The 16,344-nt window shown below is 44.4% G+C and overlaps 1 protein-coding gene across 8 annotated transcripts in view; it reads left to right on the top strand.

Annotated features, from left to right (window-relative positions):
• LOC137436716 (FERM domain-containing protein 4A) overlaps nt 1–16,344 on the top strand; it is a 293,806-nt gene that overhangs the window by 89,624 nt on the left and 187,838 nt on the right. For all 8 annotated transcript variants that reach the window (XM_068130724.2, XM_068130726.2, XM_068130727.2 and 5 more), the window contains exon 2: nt 11,638–11,703. In XM_068130724.2, coding sequence (XP_067986825.1) covers nt 11,638–11,703 — 66 coding nt within the window. The remainder of the gene's footprint in view (nt 1–11,637; nt 11,704–16,344) is intronic.

The following is a 16,344-nucleotide window of genomic DNA, read 5'->3' as shown; positions in this document are numbered from 1 at the left end:
CACCTCCCTGTGTGTCTGTCTCCCTCTCTCCACCTCCCTGTGTGTCTGTCTCCCTCTCTCTGCCTCCCTGTGTGTCTCTGTCTCCTTCTATCTGCCTCCATGTGTGTCTCTGTTTCTCTACTATGTATCCCTGTCTCTCTCTGCCTCCCTGTGTGTCTCTCTCTCTCTCTCTCTCTCTCTGCCTCCCTGTGTGTATGTGTCTCTCTCTCTCTCTCTCTCTCTCTCCTCTCTCTCTCTCTCTCTCTCTCTCTCTCTGCCTCCCTGTGTCTCTCTCTCTCTCTCTCTCTCTCTCTCTCTCTCTCCCTCCCTGTGTGTGTCTCTCTCTCTCTCTCTCTCTCTCTATTTCTCTCTGTATCTCTGTCCCTCTCTGCGTCCATGTGTGTCTCTGTCTGTGTCTATGTATCCCTGTCTCTCTCTATGTATCCCTGTCTCTCTCTGCCTCCCTGTGTGTCTCTGTCTCTCTCTCTCTGGGTTACGTCCTCTCCAGATTGGCGGTGTGCTCTTTGATGGCATTGCCTGCCTGTGATGCACCAGGATTTTATGTTGTAGTCTAATTCTATCCCTGTTGGGAATCAAAGCCTTGCTAGACAGTTTAGAGGTGAATAGAGTACCTCTGAGCTATCCTGTCAGCCCGATTATTAGACATAGGGTTTATTAATTAATAAATAATGCTCACAACAATAATAATGACTGATAGTAATAAAGGTTTTTAAAGTTAGGAATGGAAATATGTGAAGTAGATGCTTCTTGCAGTAGAGTCTATTGTTACTGGACAATTATTGCATTCCAACCCTGGAAGTTTGTTTCCTTTAAAGTATTTTTTGTTGTTGTCTGCATACCTTGCGCATGCCGTCATTGTGTTCATGTTCCTCGCCACCCTAAGGCAGTGTATGTTTTCGTGCGAAACGAGGATGCATATTTACGAAGCCATGAAAACCAATGCGAACCACCAGTACGCTTTTGAATCGACCAAAGACGTTTTTTCCCCCTCTCTGCTATTTCTCCATGGCACCAATTTGTATTTCAAATGCCGGTCCCATTTATTGCACTCTTGTGCCCAGGGAGCAATCCTTGGAAACAGCAGATGCAGGAGAAACAGGATTGTTTTCCTCCAAGCGAGAGCAAATGATGTTGCTATATATATACATATATATATATATATATATATATATATATATATATATATATATATATATATATATATATATATATATATATATATATATATACACACACACCACCGGTGAAAAGTTTTAGAACACCTCAATTTTTCCAGTTTTTATTGAAATTTAAGCAATTCAAGTCCAGTGAATAACCTGGAATGGTGCAAAGGTAAGCAGTAAACTGCTCAAACAACAACAGGCATTTTAAGGCCATTTTCCATGCTAGAGCGGGGGTTAGCCCTGCGGTCCCCATGACAATCTTCTCCATTTTGCCACATTTTCTGCATCTCTCCTTGTTAACCCCTTTGCCCGCATTTCAACTTCGACCATCTTCAGCCAAGTCTTTCTCGGTCTTCCCCGTCCTCTACTTCCTTCTACATTCATTTCCATCACTCTTCTCAACCAGTCACTTTCATCCTTCCTCAACACATGACCAAACCATCTCAACCTGTTTCTCTTCACAGCATCCATCACAGGCTCTATTCCCATCATCTTTAGCAATTCATCATTTGTCTTCCTCTCTCTCAACGACACTCCACACATCCACCGAACCATTCGCATTTCCACCCTTTCCAGCCTTCGTTGCTGCTCTACGTTCATTACCCATGTCTCACTCCCATAAATCAGAGCTTTCATGCTCTGCCTTTTCTGCCCCCATACCCTTCGCTTTCGGCCACTCCTTGAACTTCTTCCTCTTCTCGTCAATCTTCTTTCCAACTTCATCATCCCACCACCATGTTTCCGAGTGCCTCGGTGGTCCTTTTGTCCATCCACATACCTCACCAACGGCTCCCAACAGACTATCTTTCATTGACATCCAACCACTTTCAAGCTCAACCACATCAGCCTCGACCATACTCAGCCTCTCTTTTAATGCCTCCCTCACTGTCACCTCTTTCAACCTCCACACCTTCATTCTCGGTTGGTACTTCACCCGCCGAGCTCTCCTCACACCTTTCACCCTTATGTCACAGACAACCAAGTGGTGCTGTGAAACAGCCTCCTCCCCCGGGATCACCTTTGTGTCCCGGAGGTTCCCCTATCTCGCCTACGCACCAGCAGGTCGTCAACGGTTGTCGTCGACCCACCTGACGTGTATGTAACAAGCTTATTATCCTCTTTCTGGAACTGAGCATTACAAATCAACAAATCAGCTCCATCAGCAAACTCCAAAATCCCTTCACCTTCTCCATTTCTCACACCATATCCGTAACCCCCATTAACTCCTTCAAAACCGTCCATACTCATTCTCACATGTCCATTTAGGTCTCCTCCTACCACAACAATTTCCTCAGCTTTCACGTTTTCCATCAGCTTCTCTATCGCACACCATAACTTGTCCTTCTCTTCATCGCTCCGACCAACCTGCGGAGCATATGAATGCCACGAATGCCATATAGATGACTTTCACCAAGAGCTTTCCAATCATCATTTTCACCATCATCCACCTTTCACTCACTCTAGTCACACTCACCACACTGTCTACAAACTCCTCAGAAAACAGGACACCAACACCATTCACGCCTTCTGGGCACCCTTGCCACACAAACTTGTATTTCTGTCCCTGCCTACCCTTCACCATTCTCACACCACTTCCCTTCCATCTCGTCTCCTGCACACAACATATGTCCACTCTTCTTCTGACCAATACTTCCACCACTTCTCCTGACTCCCTGTCACTGTCCCTACATTCCATGTCCCAAACCTCAGAAACCGATCTCCACGTCGGGCATCAGACGTTTCGTCGTCCTAAATGGAGTGATTTCCACCCTTGCTTCGATCGGGTTCCCCACCTTGAGTTTTGACGAGAGGGAGTGGGGTCCCCAATGGGGTACTTCGGGCTGTACCCTGCCCAATATGTAGTTGTAATTGTCATGGTCCTCTTTTTGAGGCAATGTTTTTATGGCCGGATGCCCTTCCTGCCGCCAACCCTTTTAGTCGCCTCTTACGACACACAGGGATACGGTGTACCTATTCTAAACCGGGGTACACACCGGGGGCAGTAAACTGCTCGAGGTTTTAAAAAGTTTAGGTTAGCAAAAACGAGAAAATAATGTAAATTGTACAGTTATATTGTAATAAAAGGCCTTCAGGGAACAAGTAATGGGTTAACAACTTACAGCTGTTCTGCAGCAATGTAGGTCAATTCAGCCTTGAAAGTTGATGCAAACAATTCCTGCAGGTGTCCCAACCTCTGCTGATTACTTGATTACAAACCCCCTGTCTGAATAAAAGCAGTATTGGAACAGACTGTTATTACACCCACTGAAGCATTACTTGGAAAGTATTGCACTGCAGGAAGTAGTATATTGGAAACTGGAGGAAACTCTGACAGGAAGAGGTCTGGCAGACCCAAAGCCACAACAGAATCAGAAGACAAGTTTCTGAGAGTCAACAGCTTGTGTGGTAGGCGGGTCACAGGACAATAGCTTCAAGCACAGCATAACACTGGTCGAAGTAAGCAAGTCTCAGTTTCAACTGTGAAGAGAAGACTTCGAGTTGCAGGTTTTACAGGTCGAGTGGCAGTAAGAAAGCCATTGCTAAGATGGCAAAATAAGAAAAAGAGGATTGCCTGGGCCATGAAGCACCGCCAGTGGACTACCGAAGACTGGAAGGAGGTCTTATGGACCGATGAATAAAAATTTGAAATCTTTGGTTCATCACGCAGGGTTTTTGTACGCCGTCGAGTAGGCGAAAGGATGGTTCCTCAGTGTGTGACACCAACTGTCAAACATGGAGGAGGAAGCGTGATGGTCTGGGACTCTTTTGCTGGATCCAGAGTCGGTGACTTGCACAGAGTGCCTGGCACCCTGAACCAAAAGGGCTACCACAGCATTTTGCAGCGCCATGCAATACCCTCTGGTATACAGCTAGTTGGTCAGGGGTTCATCCTACAGCAAGATAATGACCCTAAACACACCTCCAGGCTATGTCAAAACTACCTTTTGTTTTTCTTTTTTTTTGTATACTGAATCGAGGCTCGTGAAAGAGCTAACATTTATTTCACAAACAAATCAACCAGACAAACAAAATATACAAAAAGAGGGAGCGGAAGACAAGATGGGGAGAGAAGGGGAAGCACACAACCACAACATTTGAGAGCAGGGAGAAGTGTGGGAGGGAGAGGGCTTGGGGGCAGGAGGCGTGGGAAGGGGGGGGGGGGGGGTGGGAGAAGTATAAAACACAAGGGGACCGAAATTAGCGGGGGTAGAAAATATCAAGGTTTTGGATGGGGGAGGATAAGAGATGGTGGTGAACAGCTGTTTTAAAGACCTGGAGGGTGGAGTGGGATTGAAGAGAGTGAGGGAGTTTGTTCCAGAGGCGGGAGAAAAGAGGAATGAGGGAGTGAAGGTGAGCAGAAAGTCTTGATTTTGGCAGTTTAACCATAAGAGGGTTGCAGGCAGATCTTGTGCGACCTGTAGGAATATTTGGGGGACAGAGCCCAGAGAGGGCTGGGGGGGCAAGGCCAGAGAGGAGTCAGTAGAAGACGGAAAGACCACCAACCTGCCTGCGGTGAGTGAGTGAAAGGCCCTTGGAGTTAGCTTCATCGCGGGAGATTCCAATGATTCTGAACGCTTTGGTTTCAACAGCATGAAGACGGGCTAGGTGTGAGGCAGGAGCACCAGACCAGAGGGGAGAGTAGTATTCCATAAAGCTGCAGATGAAAGCCTTGTATGTGGTGAGGAGCTCAGGTGTGCCAAGGAAGGACTTCGCATGACGGAGGATGCCCAGTCGGCGACTGGCTTTGGAGGCCAGATTTGAAATGTGGTTTTCCCAGGAAAGATCATGGCAAATAGTGAGGCCCAAAAGCTTGAGTGACAGAACTTCTTGGAGAGGATTATTCAGAATGTGGATGGGAGGGTTTTCCAGTCGGTCTTTTCGGAGAGACATCGTAAGAGTGTGAGATTTATCAGGATTGAAAGACATGTTCCATTTGTTTTCCCAGTCTGTGATTTTGTCCAGGTCTGCAGAGAGTGAGGAGGCTGCAGACTGCCGATCTGAGGGATGAGGAATGGAGCGACAGAGAGTAGAGTCGTCAGCAAAGAGATAGAGAGGATTTTCAAGAGAGTCAGAGAGATCATTGATGAAGACCAGAAAAAGCACAGGGCCCAGAACACTACCTTGGGGAACTCCAGCCTGAACAGGAAGAGGAGATGAGAGAAACCCATTCAGGGCCACACGTTGACTACGACCAGAGAGGAAGTCCGCCAGCCATGCGTGGAGATTTCCATGGATACCAAAGGAGGAGAGTTTGGTGAGCAGAGCAGGGTGCCAGACCGTATCGAAGGCACGTGAAATGTCAAGGGAGACGGCTCTAATTTCCTGTTTGGCGTTGAGGACCTCCATCCATTGTTGAGAAAGCAGAAGCAGCATGTCCAGAGTAGAGTGACCAGGTCTGAAACCAAATTGATGATCAGAGATCAAGCCATTGGAGAAGAGGAAAGATTTCATATCTGAAGCAATGATGGATTCCATGACTTTGCTGATAATTGGGAGAAGGCTGATTGGTCTGTAGTTGCTGGGATCTGTTTTTGCACCTTTTTTGTGCAAAGCGGTGATGTTGGCTGATTTCCAAGCAGATGGCAGATGACCTTGAGCAAAGGAGAGGGTGAAGAGAACAGAAAGAGGGAGTGAAAGAGCGGAAGCACATGATTTTAGGACCCGTGGGCTGATGCCGTCAGGACCAGTTGCAGAATCAGAGTCGAGGGTTGACAGAAACTTTTCCACCTTGTCAGGAGGAAAGGGCACAGAGTCCAGGAGCAGCTGGGTACGACTGGGTACGGTGGGTACAGAGAGGGATGGGTTTGGGACACAAGATTTAGAGGCAAACACAGAGTTGAGGCATTCAGCTTTTTCACGTGCGGAGTCAGCCGTTAAGCCGTTTGAGGTGAGGGAGGGGATGGAGGGGGAACAAACACCAGAAACAGATTTGACCAGACGCCACCAGGATTTGGAAGAGGGAGACAGATAAGAGAGTTCGGTCTTGAGAACGGTGAGATATTGTTTCCTGGCTCTCCTGAGGGTGGACACACACTTGTTTCGGGCTTTGTGAAAGGAAATGAGATTTCCTTCCGTTGGATTTGCTTTCCAGGAGACAAAAGCAAGTTGTTTCAGGGCAACAGCCTCACCACAAGATTCCGTGTACCATGGACGGGAGGAAGGGTATGACAACTGAAGACGAGATGGGATAAATCTGTGCATGGGAGAGCAATTTACTTTGAAAGAATTCCCAGGATGAGTTGATGTCAGAGGCGGTAGAGATGGGAGACCAGTCCAGATGATTGATGGCTGCTTGAAGACCGTGCCAGTTGGCCTGAGTGAAATGCCAGACTCCTCGACGCTGAGGAGGCTCTCTGAGAATGGTCAGAGAGATGTCCACTTTGACAAGCACATGATCAGATGAGCCGATTGGAGCAGAAGAAGAGCAGCATACATTTTCAGGGAAGTTTGTCATAACCAAATCCAGAAGAGAAGATGCTCCGTTGACTGAGATGCGGGTCGGGAAATTGACAGATTGTGTCAGTCCCAGTGAGTCGCAGAAGTCCTTTGCTGAAGAGCCATGGCTGGTGAGAGAGGTACCCACACCCAGCCAACTGGCGTGGTGACAATTGAAATCACCACATATGAGGAAGAGAGAGTTGGGATGGGTAGATAGAAGTTGGTCCATATTATCAGACAGCGAGATGTAGATGGAGTCATCGCTGTTTGGTGGACGGTACAACACACATATGAACAAAAGGTGGGAGCGAAGGGGAAGCCGTAGCCAAAGGTATTCCTGGGGGTGAGGTGGAGAGAGGGCAGTGGATGGCGAGTGAGGAAGAGAGTTTTTTATAAAGATAGCAACCCCACCTCCAGGACGAGGCTCAGGTCTATCATACCGGAAGAGGGAGTAACCTGGGAGAGATACCAAGGCATCAGAGACATCATGAAGGAGGAAAGTTTCTGTTAAGCAGATCACATCTGGTTTGTCAGAAGCAACCTGTATGGAGAGATCAGTCAAGTTTGAGCGAAGGCCCCGGATGTTTGAGGTCCATACCGTTAATGAAGAGGAAGGGGGAGCATCGGGTCCAGAACAGGGGGGGGGGGGGGAGGGGTAGGGTAAGATGTGGAAGAGGAGGAAGAGGTAGGGAGAGCTGTTGAAGGTGTGTCAGAGATTTCAGAGATTCCAGAATAGCTTGGAGAAAGGGAAGAATGGGGCAGACAAAAGGTTTGATGGAGATTGGGTGAGGCACAGTGAGGTGTTATTTGAGGAGGAGGAAGAGCGAGGCAGAAGGTTGGGGGAGATGAAGGTGAAAGTTGGAAGGGGGAAGAAGCAGGGAGGATGCTTTGAGGAGGAGGGGTGAGAGGGGAGTCTAGGTGGGGAGGAGCGAGGGAGAGTCTCGGAGGGGAGGGGTGTGGGGGGAGTTTAGGAGGGAGGGGAGGGAAGGGGCAAGGGGGAGATTTGAAAGGGATGGGTGATGGGGAGGATTTGGAGGCGAGGGGTGAGATTGGATTTTGAAAAGTGTACGATTCATGGGAAACGAACATTTTTTGCAAAATGAGTTTGAGACCTTCGAGTCAAAAATATGTTTGAGGACACTGAAGGAGGGATGGAGTTCTGGATAGTTTAGGGAATGTAGAAAGGAGGAACTGTAAGAGATGGTATTATATATATTTTTTGGAATGAATAGATTTGGTGAGCAAGACGAAAGCATCCTTTTGTAGGAAAAGAAGAAAACTGTGTTATAATATATGAGAGAAAATAGTTGTTCACAGGAGAGATTATACATTTCTAATCACGTGATCGCGAACGAAGAATGAACGAACAAAAAAGAACAACAAATAAACGAATAACACCTGGGAAGGAAATATTTTTGGGGGTTTTTTTTTTTTTTGAGTAGAGATATTAAACAAGGAGGTATGGGGTGAACGACTGGGACGAACCAGAGAACGAAAATAATTGCAGCGCATTCGACGAATCGCTGAGAGAAAAACAAAACCACAAGGTCGGAGACGGTACGGTAGCCAAGCCTACGAGTACTAGGCCGCAGAATACTCGATACGCATTAACCGACGATTGTGTATACATGTACGAAAAATTAGCACCGAAAATTTGCCAAAAGATACGCTATAGGTACATACACCGAAAGATAGATACAGTCTCGACAAAAACACAATTGAGAAGGATCACTTAGCTTCGAAAGCGTGAGCGCATGGAACAGCTTCGAAAAGACGTGACCTCGCCGTGATCTGGACCTTCGAGGAAAAGAACAAGATAGTAGGCTTCAAATCATGGCATGGCCAGCACAGTCTCCAGACTTAAACCCCATAAAGCTGGTTTGAGATGAACTGGACAGAGGGTGAAAGCAATGCAACCTACAAGTGCAACACACTTGTGGGAACTTCTGCAACAGAGTTGGGAAGAACTTCCCGAACAATATTTGATTTCCATTGTAGAAAGAATGCCACGAGTGTGTTCAGCCGTTATATCTGCAAAAGGCGGCTACTTTGCTGAGTCAAAAATTTTAATTAAATTTTGTTAAACAAAATGATTCTATGATTTCTTTTTTTTTTATCTCCAATTGTTTATTTGTTCCATGCTTAATTTCAGAGTACATTGAGACATTAAACTGCGTAAATTTCAATAAAAACTGGAAAAATTGAGGTGTTCTAAAACTTTTCACCGGTAGTGTATACATTAATATAATTCTTCATATGTATATATATATATATATATATATATAATTATATATATATATATATAATTATATATATATATATATAATTATATATATATATATAATTATATATATATATATATATACATATATATATATATATATATATATTGGTGATCCATGTCTACATTTGCAATTCCATCGAAGAAAGCTTTAATACTTCAATGTTTATTTGAATGTTGTGGCATTTGTTTCTCAGACCAACAACGGAGGGAGCAAACTCACTTACTTAGAGCACATGGGACTAATTTCTGGCTTGAGCATGGAACATGTGTGATGCATGCATGTCTTTGGACAAATGATGGTCTGAAACTATTGGCTGAAAGATATCACGTCGTTGCCGCTTCGTTTTTGCTCACGCAGCTGCTTTTTCCTCCCCGACCACCTCCAAAGCATCCTTGCAATTCAGATTTGAACTGCACTGTGCTGCGACTCCTGCCCGGCACTGATTCAAATTTCCTCACTACACGAAGGCAGGATTTCCTGTGCTGTGTGCAGCAGAAATAGAATACAAATTTAGCATCTCTCTCAGGGATATCTTTATTTCATGCACAGGGATGAGAATGATGTTCCAAATAAAACAAGACAGCTTTAATTTCTCTCTCTAGCGTTTTTATGCCTCCGCGACAAAGTTTCCGGAGGCATTATGTTTTCGGGTTGTCCGTCCGTACGTCCGTAAGGGCTAAACCTCGTTTTTCTCAGCAACCATATGCCCGATTGAGAAAAAACTTTCAGGGTAGGAGTGACACCCATACAGAATATTTTTATGATCATTGTGATGTCATAGGTCACGTGGTATGGCAGCCATCTTGGATTAAACGCAAATAATTATTTCTCGGAAACCGCTGAATGGAAAAATTTGAAACTTCGCACATTGTCAAGTACTCCCAATGGGGATCAAAAGGATAATGATGACATCATCGGTTAAGTGGTATACCAGCCAAAAATGTTAGTTGAATTCCTTATCCTAAAAATCTGAAATAGCATGCACATGATCTATGACCCATTTGTACTGAAATATAAAATTAATGACATCATAGGTCACATGGTTTGGCAGCCATATTGGATTGAAGGAAAATATTAAATAATTATATCTCTGAAACCGCTCACCCTATTGATGCGAAATTTTGCAAATATCATCTAACAGCACTGTTGCATATATTTTGAAAATGATGATGTCATGGGTCACGTGGTTTGGCAGCCGTCTTGGATAGAAAAACTAACCTTAGCCGATCAACACAAAACTTCACAAACGCGATACCCTACCCATACATATGCAGAGTGATTACATCTACCCATTGTGGGACTACGCGGAGGCATATTGTCGACACAGTCACATTGTTATAGTTCTTATTTGTGTTACTAGCAACGGTACCCGCCCTCTGGGCAGGGCTTCAATTGGGAGGCCCAAATGAAAAGGCAAAATATCAGAAATTGAAGGCTTTTTATTTTATTTTAAACGATTCATATAAACATCCGTTGAATCATATCAAACGCAAATCATCAAAATCTAAACAGTACATGGCGCCCATTTTGAAAAAAGATTGAATTCTGCAAAACGGAAATGGCCGCTACACGTCTTTCTCAGTCGCACGTTTATGTGTGAAGAGTGCGCGCCGAATCTGTAACACGGAAGCGGCCGCTATACCTGTTTCTCAGTCGCTTTGCACACGCTGCCATGTTACTTCGAAGCTGCACGTTTATATAGGAAGAGTTTGTCAGGAGTCGATCTACTCTCTCTTGGTATGTAGAATAAACAGTATTTGTAGAATTTCAACAAAAGCCACATCACTGTTCATATCGGTAAATATTATTCCATCGTGTTTGGAAAAACTGCAAAAATTGGAAAAACAACATAGCCTATTTTACTCCCAGGGGTCCCAGGAATACCCACCCAAAATATCGTTGCCATCGGTTGAGCCGTTTTTGCGGTACCTTCGAACAGACGGACGGACATTTGGTGAATTATAGTAAGATTAACATTTTTATTCGTATTATTATTACGTTGTGAATGGCCGTTGTGATTACTTTTATTTCAAGTATGGATTTTTTTGGGAAATGTGTAAGTTACTTGCCTTCTTTGTGTAAACAGCATGTTATGCAAGAAGCGATAGCTTCGATAACAGTAAAGGACACACTGATTTAGTGTAAGCTTCCACCTGTTGTTGTTGTTACTTATCCCAGCCATGCTTTGAGGTGTCCATGGTCCGAGACAGGCAGTGTCATTTGGTCACCAGGATCAGCACAAGTATTAGGCGAATGTCTGGGCCAACTTTGGTTTGCGATTTGAAATGGGTGGTACAATGCCAAAACACAAACTTGCAGGGTGGGGATGGGGGGGTGGCTGGGGGATAGAGGGGGTTGCAGGAAGTTGTTTAGAGTCCTGCTGATAAAGAGGCACCAGATAATGCCAGGAGACAGGACACCCGGCGTAACGTCGATCCGATAGACGTCACATTCATTGATGACTTTGCCTGTTGAGTACCAATCCGACAGATTATTGTCAGGTGGAGATGTGAACCCTGATGATACTGCTCAAAGGCAAGTGTGATAACATTGCCCCTTCCTGTCGAATCCAGGCTCCACGTTCCACAGTGTAACAAATCTTCACTATAACCTTGCCAACATCAGTTTGCTGAAATGAATAGTCTTCAAATGCCTGTGCAACTCTGCTCTATACTCTCACCTTTTATGTTGTCAAACAAGCTGCATTTCTATACCTGACCCTCCATCCTTTTCTTGTTTACATCTAACAGATGACTGAAGGTCGGAGGTGTCATGTGCATCTGCTCGATGGAAGACTGCTGGAGCTGCTGGTCCAGGTGAATATTGTGGTTGGGATGCAAACCGAATCACTGGCACATTGGTTCGCATACACATTCATTATGAATACCTACCATGTACAAATATTGTCAAATACCCTTTTTGAATTGGCATTGGATGAAAGATTTCCATGTTGCACGTGGCCGATTAAAAAAGAACGAAATGAATCCAAAAAAGGTTCATTTTCTTCTTTGTTGGTTTATTGATTCCGAGTTTATTTGGCAGTTACTTGGATGGTTAACTTGACACTACATTCAGCGCCTTTGGGCTTCTGGAAAAGCGCTATACAAAATAAATGAATTATTATTATTATTACATTCAAAGTCAAATATAGGCACTGGCAGGTTTATAAGGAGCCATATACTGCTTTGGGGGTTATAACGGGTGGGGAAAGGGAAAATAAGACAGTGAAGGATGGAAATTTGATTGTGAGAGTTGTATATGAAAGAAGGGAAAGAATGTTTGCAGGAGACGCTTATAGGAGAAGAGGGAGATGGAGGAATTCTGCCATTTTATGTACATAATAAATCTTTCCCCTGAATGGAATACACCTACCAGTGCAGGTTGTACCACTTCTGACATTTATTGTGCTTGTCGATTTGTTGCGATCCTGGTCATTGTTGAAGCTGTCGATGAGTTTGTTTGTTTTTTGTACGTCACCATGCTGCATCTGCTGTGGGAGGGATCTCCGATGGTACTTATTTTGCAAACCGAGTTCTCTTTGCTGACAGGTAGTTTCACCAGAGCAGGTAGCTATAAAGGTGGTCCTGTTGCGGAGCTGTATAGGAGCCCAATGTTTCATCATTTGTGAAGTCACTTCCAGTATACAGTCACGTGAAAAAGTAAGTACACCCCATGTAAAGTTTTGACTTTTTCAACATATTTCAACATACAGCTATTTGATCTTCATTTCAACAATATTGATAGATAAAGGTGATATAATACAACAAATATCATGAAACATTTACATTTTGTAGTCCATTGTATAATTTAAATAAACATAAATGTAAATTTCGCATGTGGAAAAAGTAAGTACACCCCTACATTTATCACTACTTCAAATACCTAAAATTAGAATCAGGTGCACCAGCTCAGGTGCAACTGATTAGAACATCGTTAGAGAGGATCTTGGAGGAACCTGTCTTATATAAACCTCAGACATTTAGTTTGGTTTGCTCTTTGTTTTTGAAGTGTGCGGCGTCACCATGCCTAGATCAAAAGAGCTCTCTGAGACCTTCAGAAAGAAGGTTATAGATGCCTACGAGTCTGGGAAGGGATTTAAAAAGATCTCCAAACAATTTGAAATCAATCATTCGACTGTCCGGAAGATCACCTACAAGTAGAGAAGATTCCAAACAACTGCCAACTTGTTCAGGCCAGGCCGCCCCAGCAAGTTCAGCCCGAGAGCAGACCGCAAGATGCTGAAAGAAGTCTCTAAGAACCCCCAGAATGTCATCACGGGACCTACAGGTAGCTCTTGCCATTGTTGATGTCAAAGTGCACGAGTCTACCATTATAAAGAGGCTGCACAAATTTGATCTACATGGGAGGTGTGCCAGGAAGAAACCTTTGCTGTCCAAAAAGAACATCAGGGCAAGACTAAAGTTTGCCAATGAACACCTTGGCAAAGACCAGCACTTCTGGAACAATGTGCTCTGGACAGATGAGTCAAAGGTAGAGCTATTTGGCCACAGTACCAGAAGACATGTTTGACGAAAACCAAAGACAGCATTTGACCACAAGAACCTGATACCAACTGTAAAGCATGGTGGTGGAAATATTATGGTTTGGGGCAGCTTTGCTGTATCAGGGCCTGGGCAGCTCAGGATCATAGAATCCACGATGAATTCTTCATTGTACCAGAGGGTGCTTGAGGATAATGTGAGGCCATCTGTCGGAAAGTTGAAGCTCAACCGAAGGTGGACCTTGCAACATGACAATGACCCTAAACATACCAGTAAATCCCCCAAGGAATGGCTGAAAAGAAAGAAATGGAGGGTTCTGGAATGGCCAAGTCAAAGCCCGGATCTAAATCCCATCGAGATGTTGTGGGGGGATTTGAAACGAGCTGTGCATGCAAGAAACCCCTCAAACATCGCACAGCTGAAAGAATTCTGCATGGAGTGGGCAAAAATTTCTCCCAGTCGATGTCAGAGACTGGTAGACAGTTATAAGAAACGCCTACTTGAGGTTGTTTCTGCCAAAGGGGGCAATACCACCTATTAGGTTGTACTTACTTTTTCCACATGCGAAATTTGCATTTATGTTTATTTAAATTATACAATGGACTACAAAATGGAAATGTTTCATGATATTTGTTATATTATATCACCTTTATCTATCAATATTGTTGAAATGAAGATCAAATAGCTGTATGTTAAAATATGTTGAAAAAGTCAAAACTTTACATGGGGTGTACTTACTTTTTCACGTTACTGTAGCTCTCTGTTTTTTTCCTGGAGTGAAACAAATGTACCGACCGAGTGAAGCAGTGCACCATTTGACCCATTGCCTATTTTTAAAATATATGACGGCACAAAGGAGTGTGTGTGTGTGTGTGTGTGTGTGTGTATTACTGTCACCAGTCCTCATCTTTCTCAAGCCCCCCTTAACTCGGGTCCATCAAATCTCAGGCCCCCCTTCCACAAGGGTCCGCTAAATATCAGGCCCCCCTTCCAATCGGGTCCATCAAATCTCAGGCCCCCCCCTTCCACTCGGGTCCATCAAATCTCAGGCCCCTCTTCCACTCGGGTGCATCATATCTCAGGCCCCCCTTCCACTCGGGTCCATCAAATCTCAGGCCCCCCCTTCCACAAGGGTCCACCAAATCTCAGGCCCCCCTTCCACAAGGGTCCATCAAATCTCAGGCCCCCCTTCCACTCGGGTCCTCCCATTCTCAGGCCCCCCCTTCCACTCGGGTCCATCAAATCTCAGGCCCCCCTTCCACTCGGGTCCGCCATATCTCAGGCCCCCCTTCTACTCGGGTGCACCAAATCTCTGGCCCTCCCCCTCCTCTGCCTCCCCCCACCCCCAACATGTGCGCACGTGCGTGTCCTCTATGGGTTAGATTCAGCAAAGCCCATCAAGCCATGGGGCGGTGTGTGTGTGTGTGTGTGTGTGTGTGTGTGTGTGTGTGTGTGTGTGTGTGTGTGTGCGTGCGTGTGTGTTGGTTGGTTTACCTAATTATACACTAGGTTGTTTGCCATTACCCTTTTCAGAGGTAGTCATCGTACGAAATTGAAAGTTAGAGTATCGGCACACAATGGTCAACTTTTTCCAAAGGTACCATATAATGTTCCACATCAGTAGGTCGGTACATACTATATTTATGATATTATCATGATACGAGTATTATGGACAACTCTGCACTCCCAGCTTTGATGTGATCTGTGTTGAGGTCCTTCAAATGTACCAGCAAAACATTGCACCTTTCCCACACTGCTTCTGTAAGGAATTATTGATTCAAGGATAACAATGTTTATAATGTTCAGTGGCCCAGAGACCCCACTTCAACCCAAATTAAGCGCTCTGGGACATCTTGAAACTCTGCCCGAGTGTCAGAGTTAACATCGCATGTTCACCACTGAACCTGCACTTGCTCTCAGGGGGAATGGTGTAATGTTAAGGTTATCTACACACATTCCGTACAAAGTGTGAGTGAGAGTCACACCCTACTAGTAATTTAAAAAATGTATGTATGTATGTATCGGAAGTGCAGTAGTTGTCATTCATTTCACAACTTAGGTAAAGTAGTAGGATCAAAGTGACTTTACAAGGGAAATTGTCGTCATAGCCCATACTGCTCGACTTTTTTTGTGGCCCAGCTGATGAATGTGCCCATCGAGACACTCTCACATCGACCTAAAATGGGGAAAACAGGTTTTGGGAAAGTTGCAAGTACGAGTGCAACTATTTCACTAAAAAAAAAACATTGAATAGGATCTCCATATGTACACCTGCAGTCCTGCACACCTTACAGAATATTATTAATTATATTGTGTATATTTAGGGGGGGGGGGGGGTGATTCATGTATATTTGCTCTTAAAGGCATACTATACAAACTTGATAATCAGCCACTTAAGAAAAACATTATTCCTGGTTGAATCAAAGCACTCTGAACGAGAACGGCACTCAGTAGAGAGCATACCTCTGCCTGGTTGACCCTATCACTCAATGGTGAAGAATCACTTAAAAAATTATACTAGCTGGATCCAGATCCGAATCTTCACTAAAATGGAAGAGATTCTTCCTTGTCACACACACGACCTGTCAAACAAGTTTCGTCCAAATCCATCCATAACTTTTTGAGATATCCTGCTATGTATAGTTTTTGGCCCTATCTCCCAATGGTGAAGAATCACTTGGAAAATTAAATAATTCTCGTATCCGAATCCATATTCAGATTTTTACCAAAATTGAATCAAATCGTTCTTGTATACCGTAATCAGATCGTAAAGAAACACACCCTCCATATAATGTCCCAAAGTTGATGGTGCATGCCAGAGCAGAAACTTTACCAGGATGTCCAATGAACTGTTCGTAGCACTCCGAGATAAAAGTGTGAGGAGGCATAGATCTGGGGAAGGGTATAAAACAATTTCTAGAGATTTAAAGTTCCCAAGAGCAAAACAGTGAGCTC

This window comes from Myxine glutinosa, chromosome 11 (genome assembly GCF_964187855.1).
Source record: "Myxine glutinosa chromosome 11, kmMyxGlut1.1, whole genome shotgun sequence".
In the NCBI taxonomy this organism is placed as follows: Eukaryota; Metazoa; Chordata; class Myxini; order Myxiniformes; family Myxinidae; genus Myxine; species Myxine glutinosa.
This window is presented reverse-complemented; position numbering and strand designations above follow the sequence as displayed.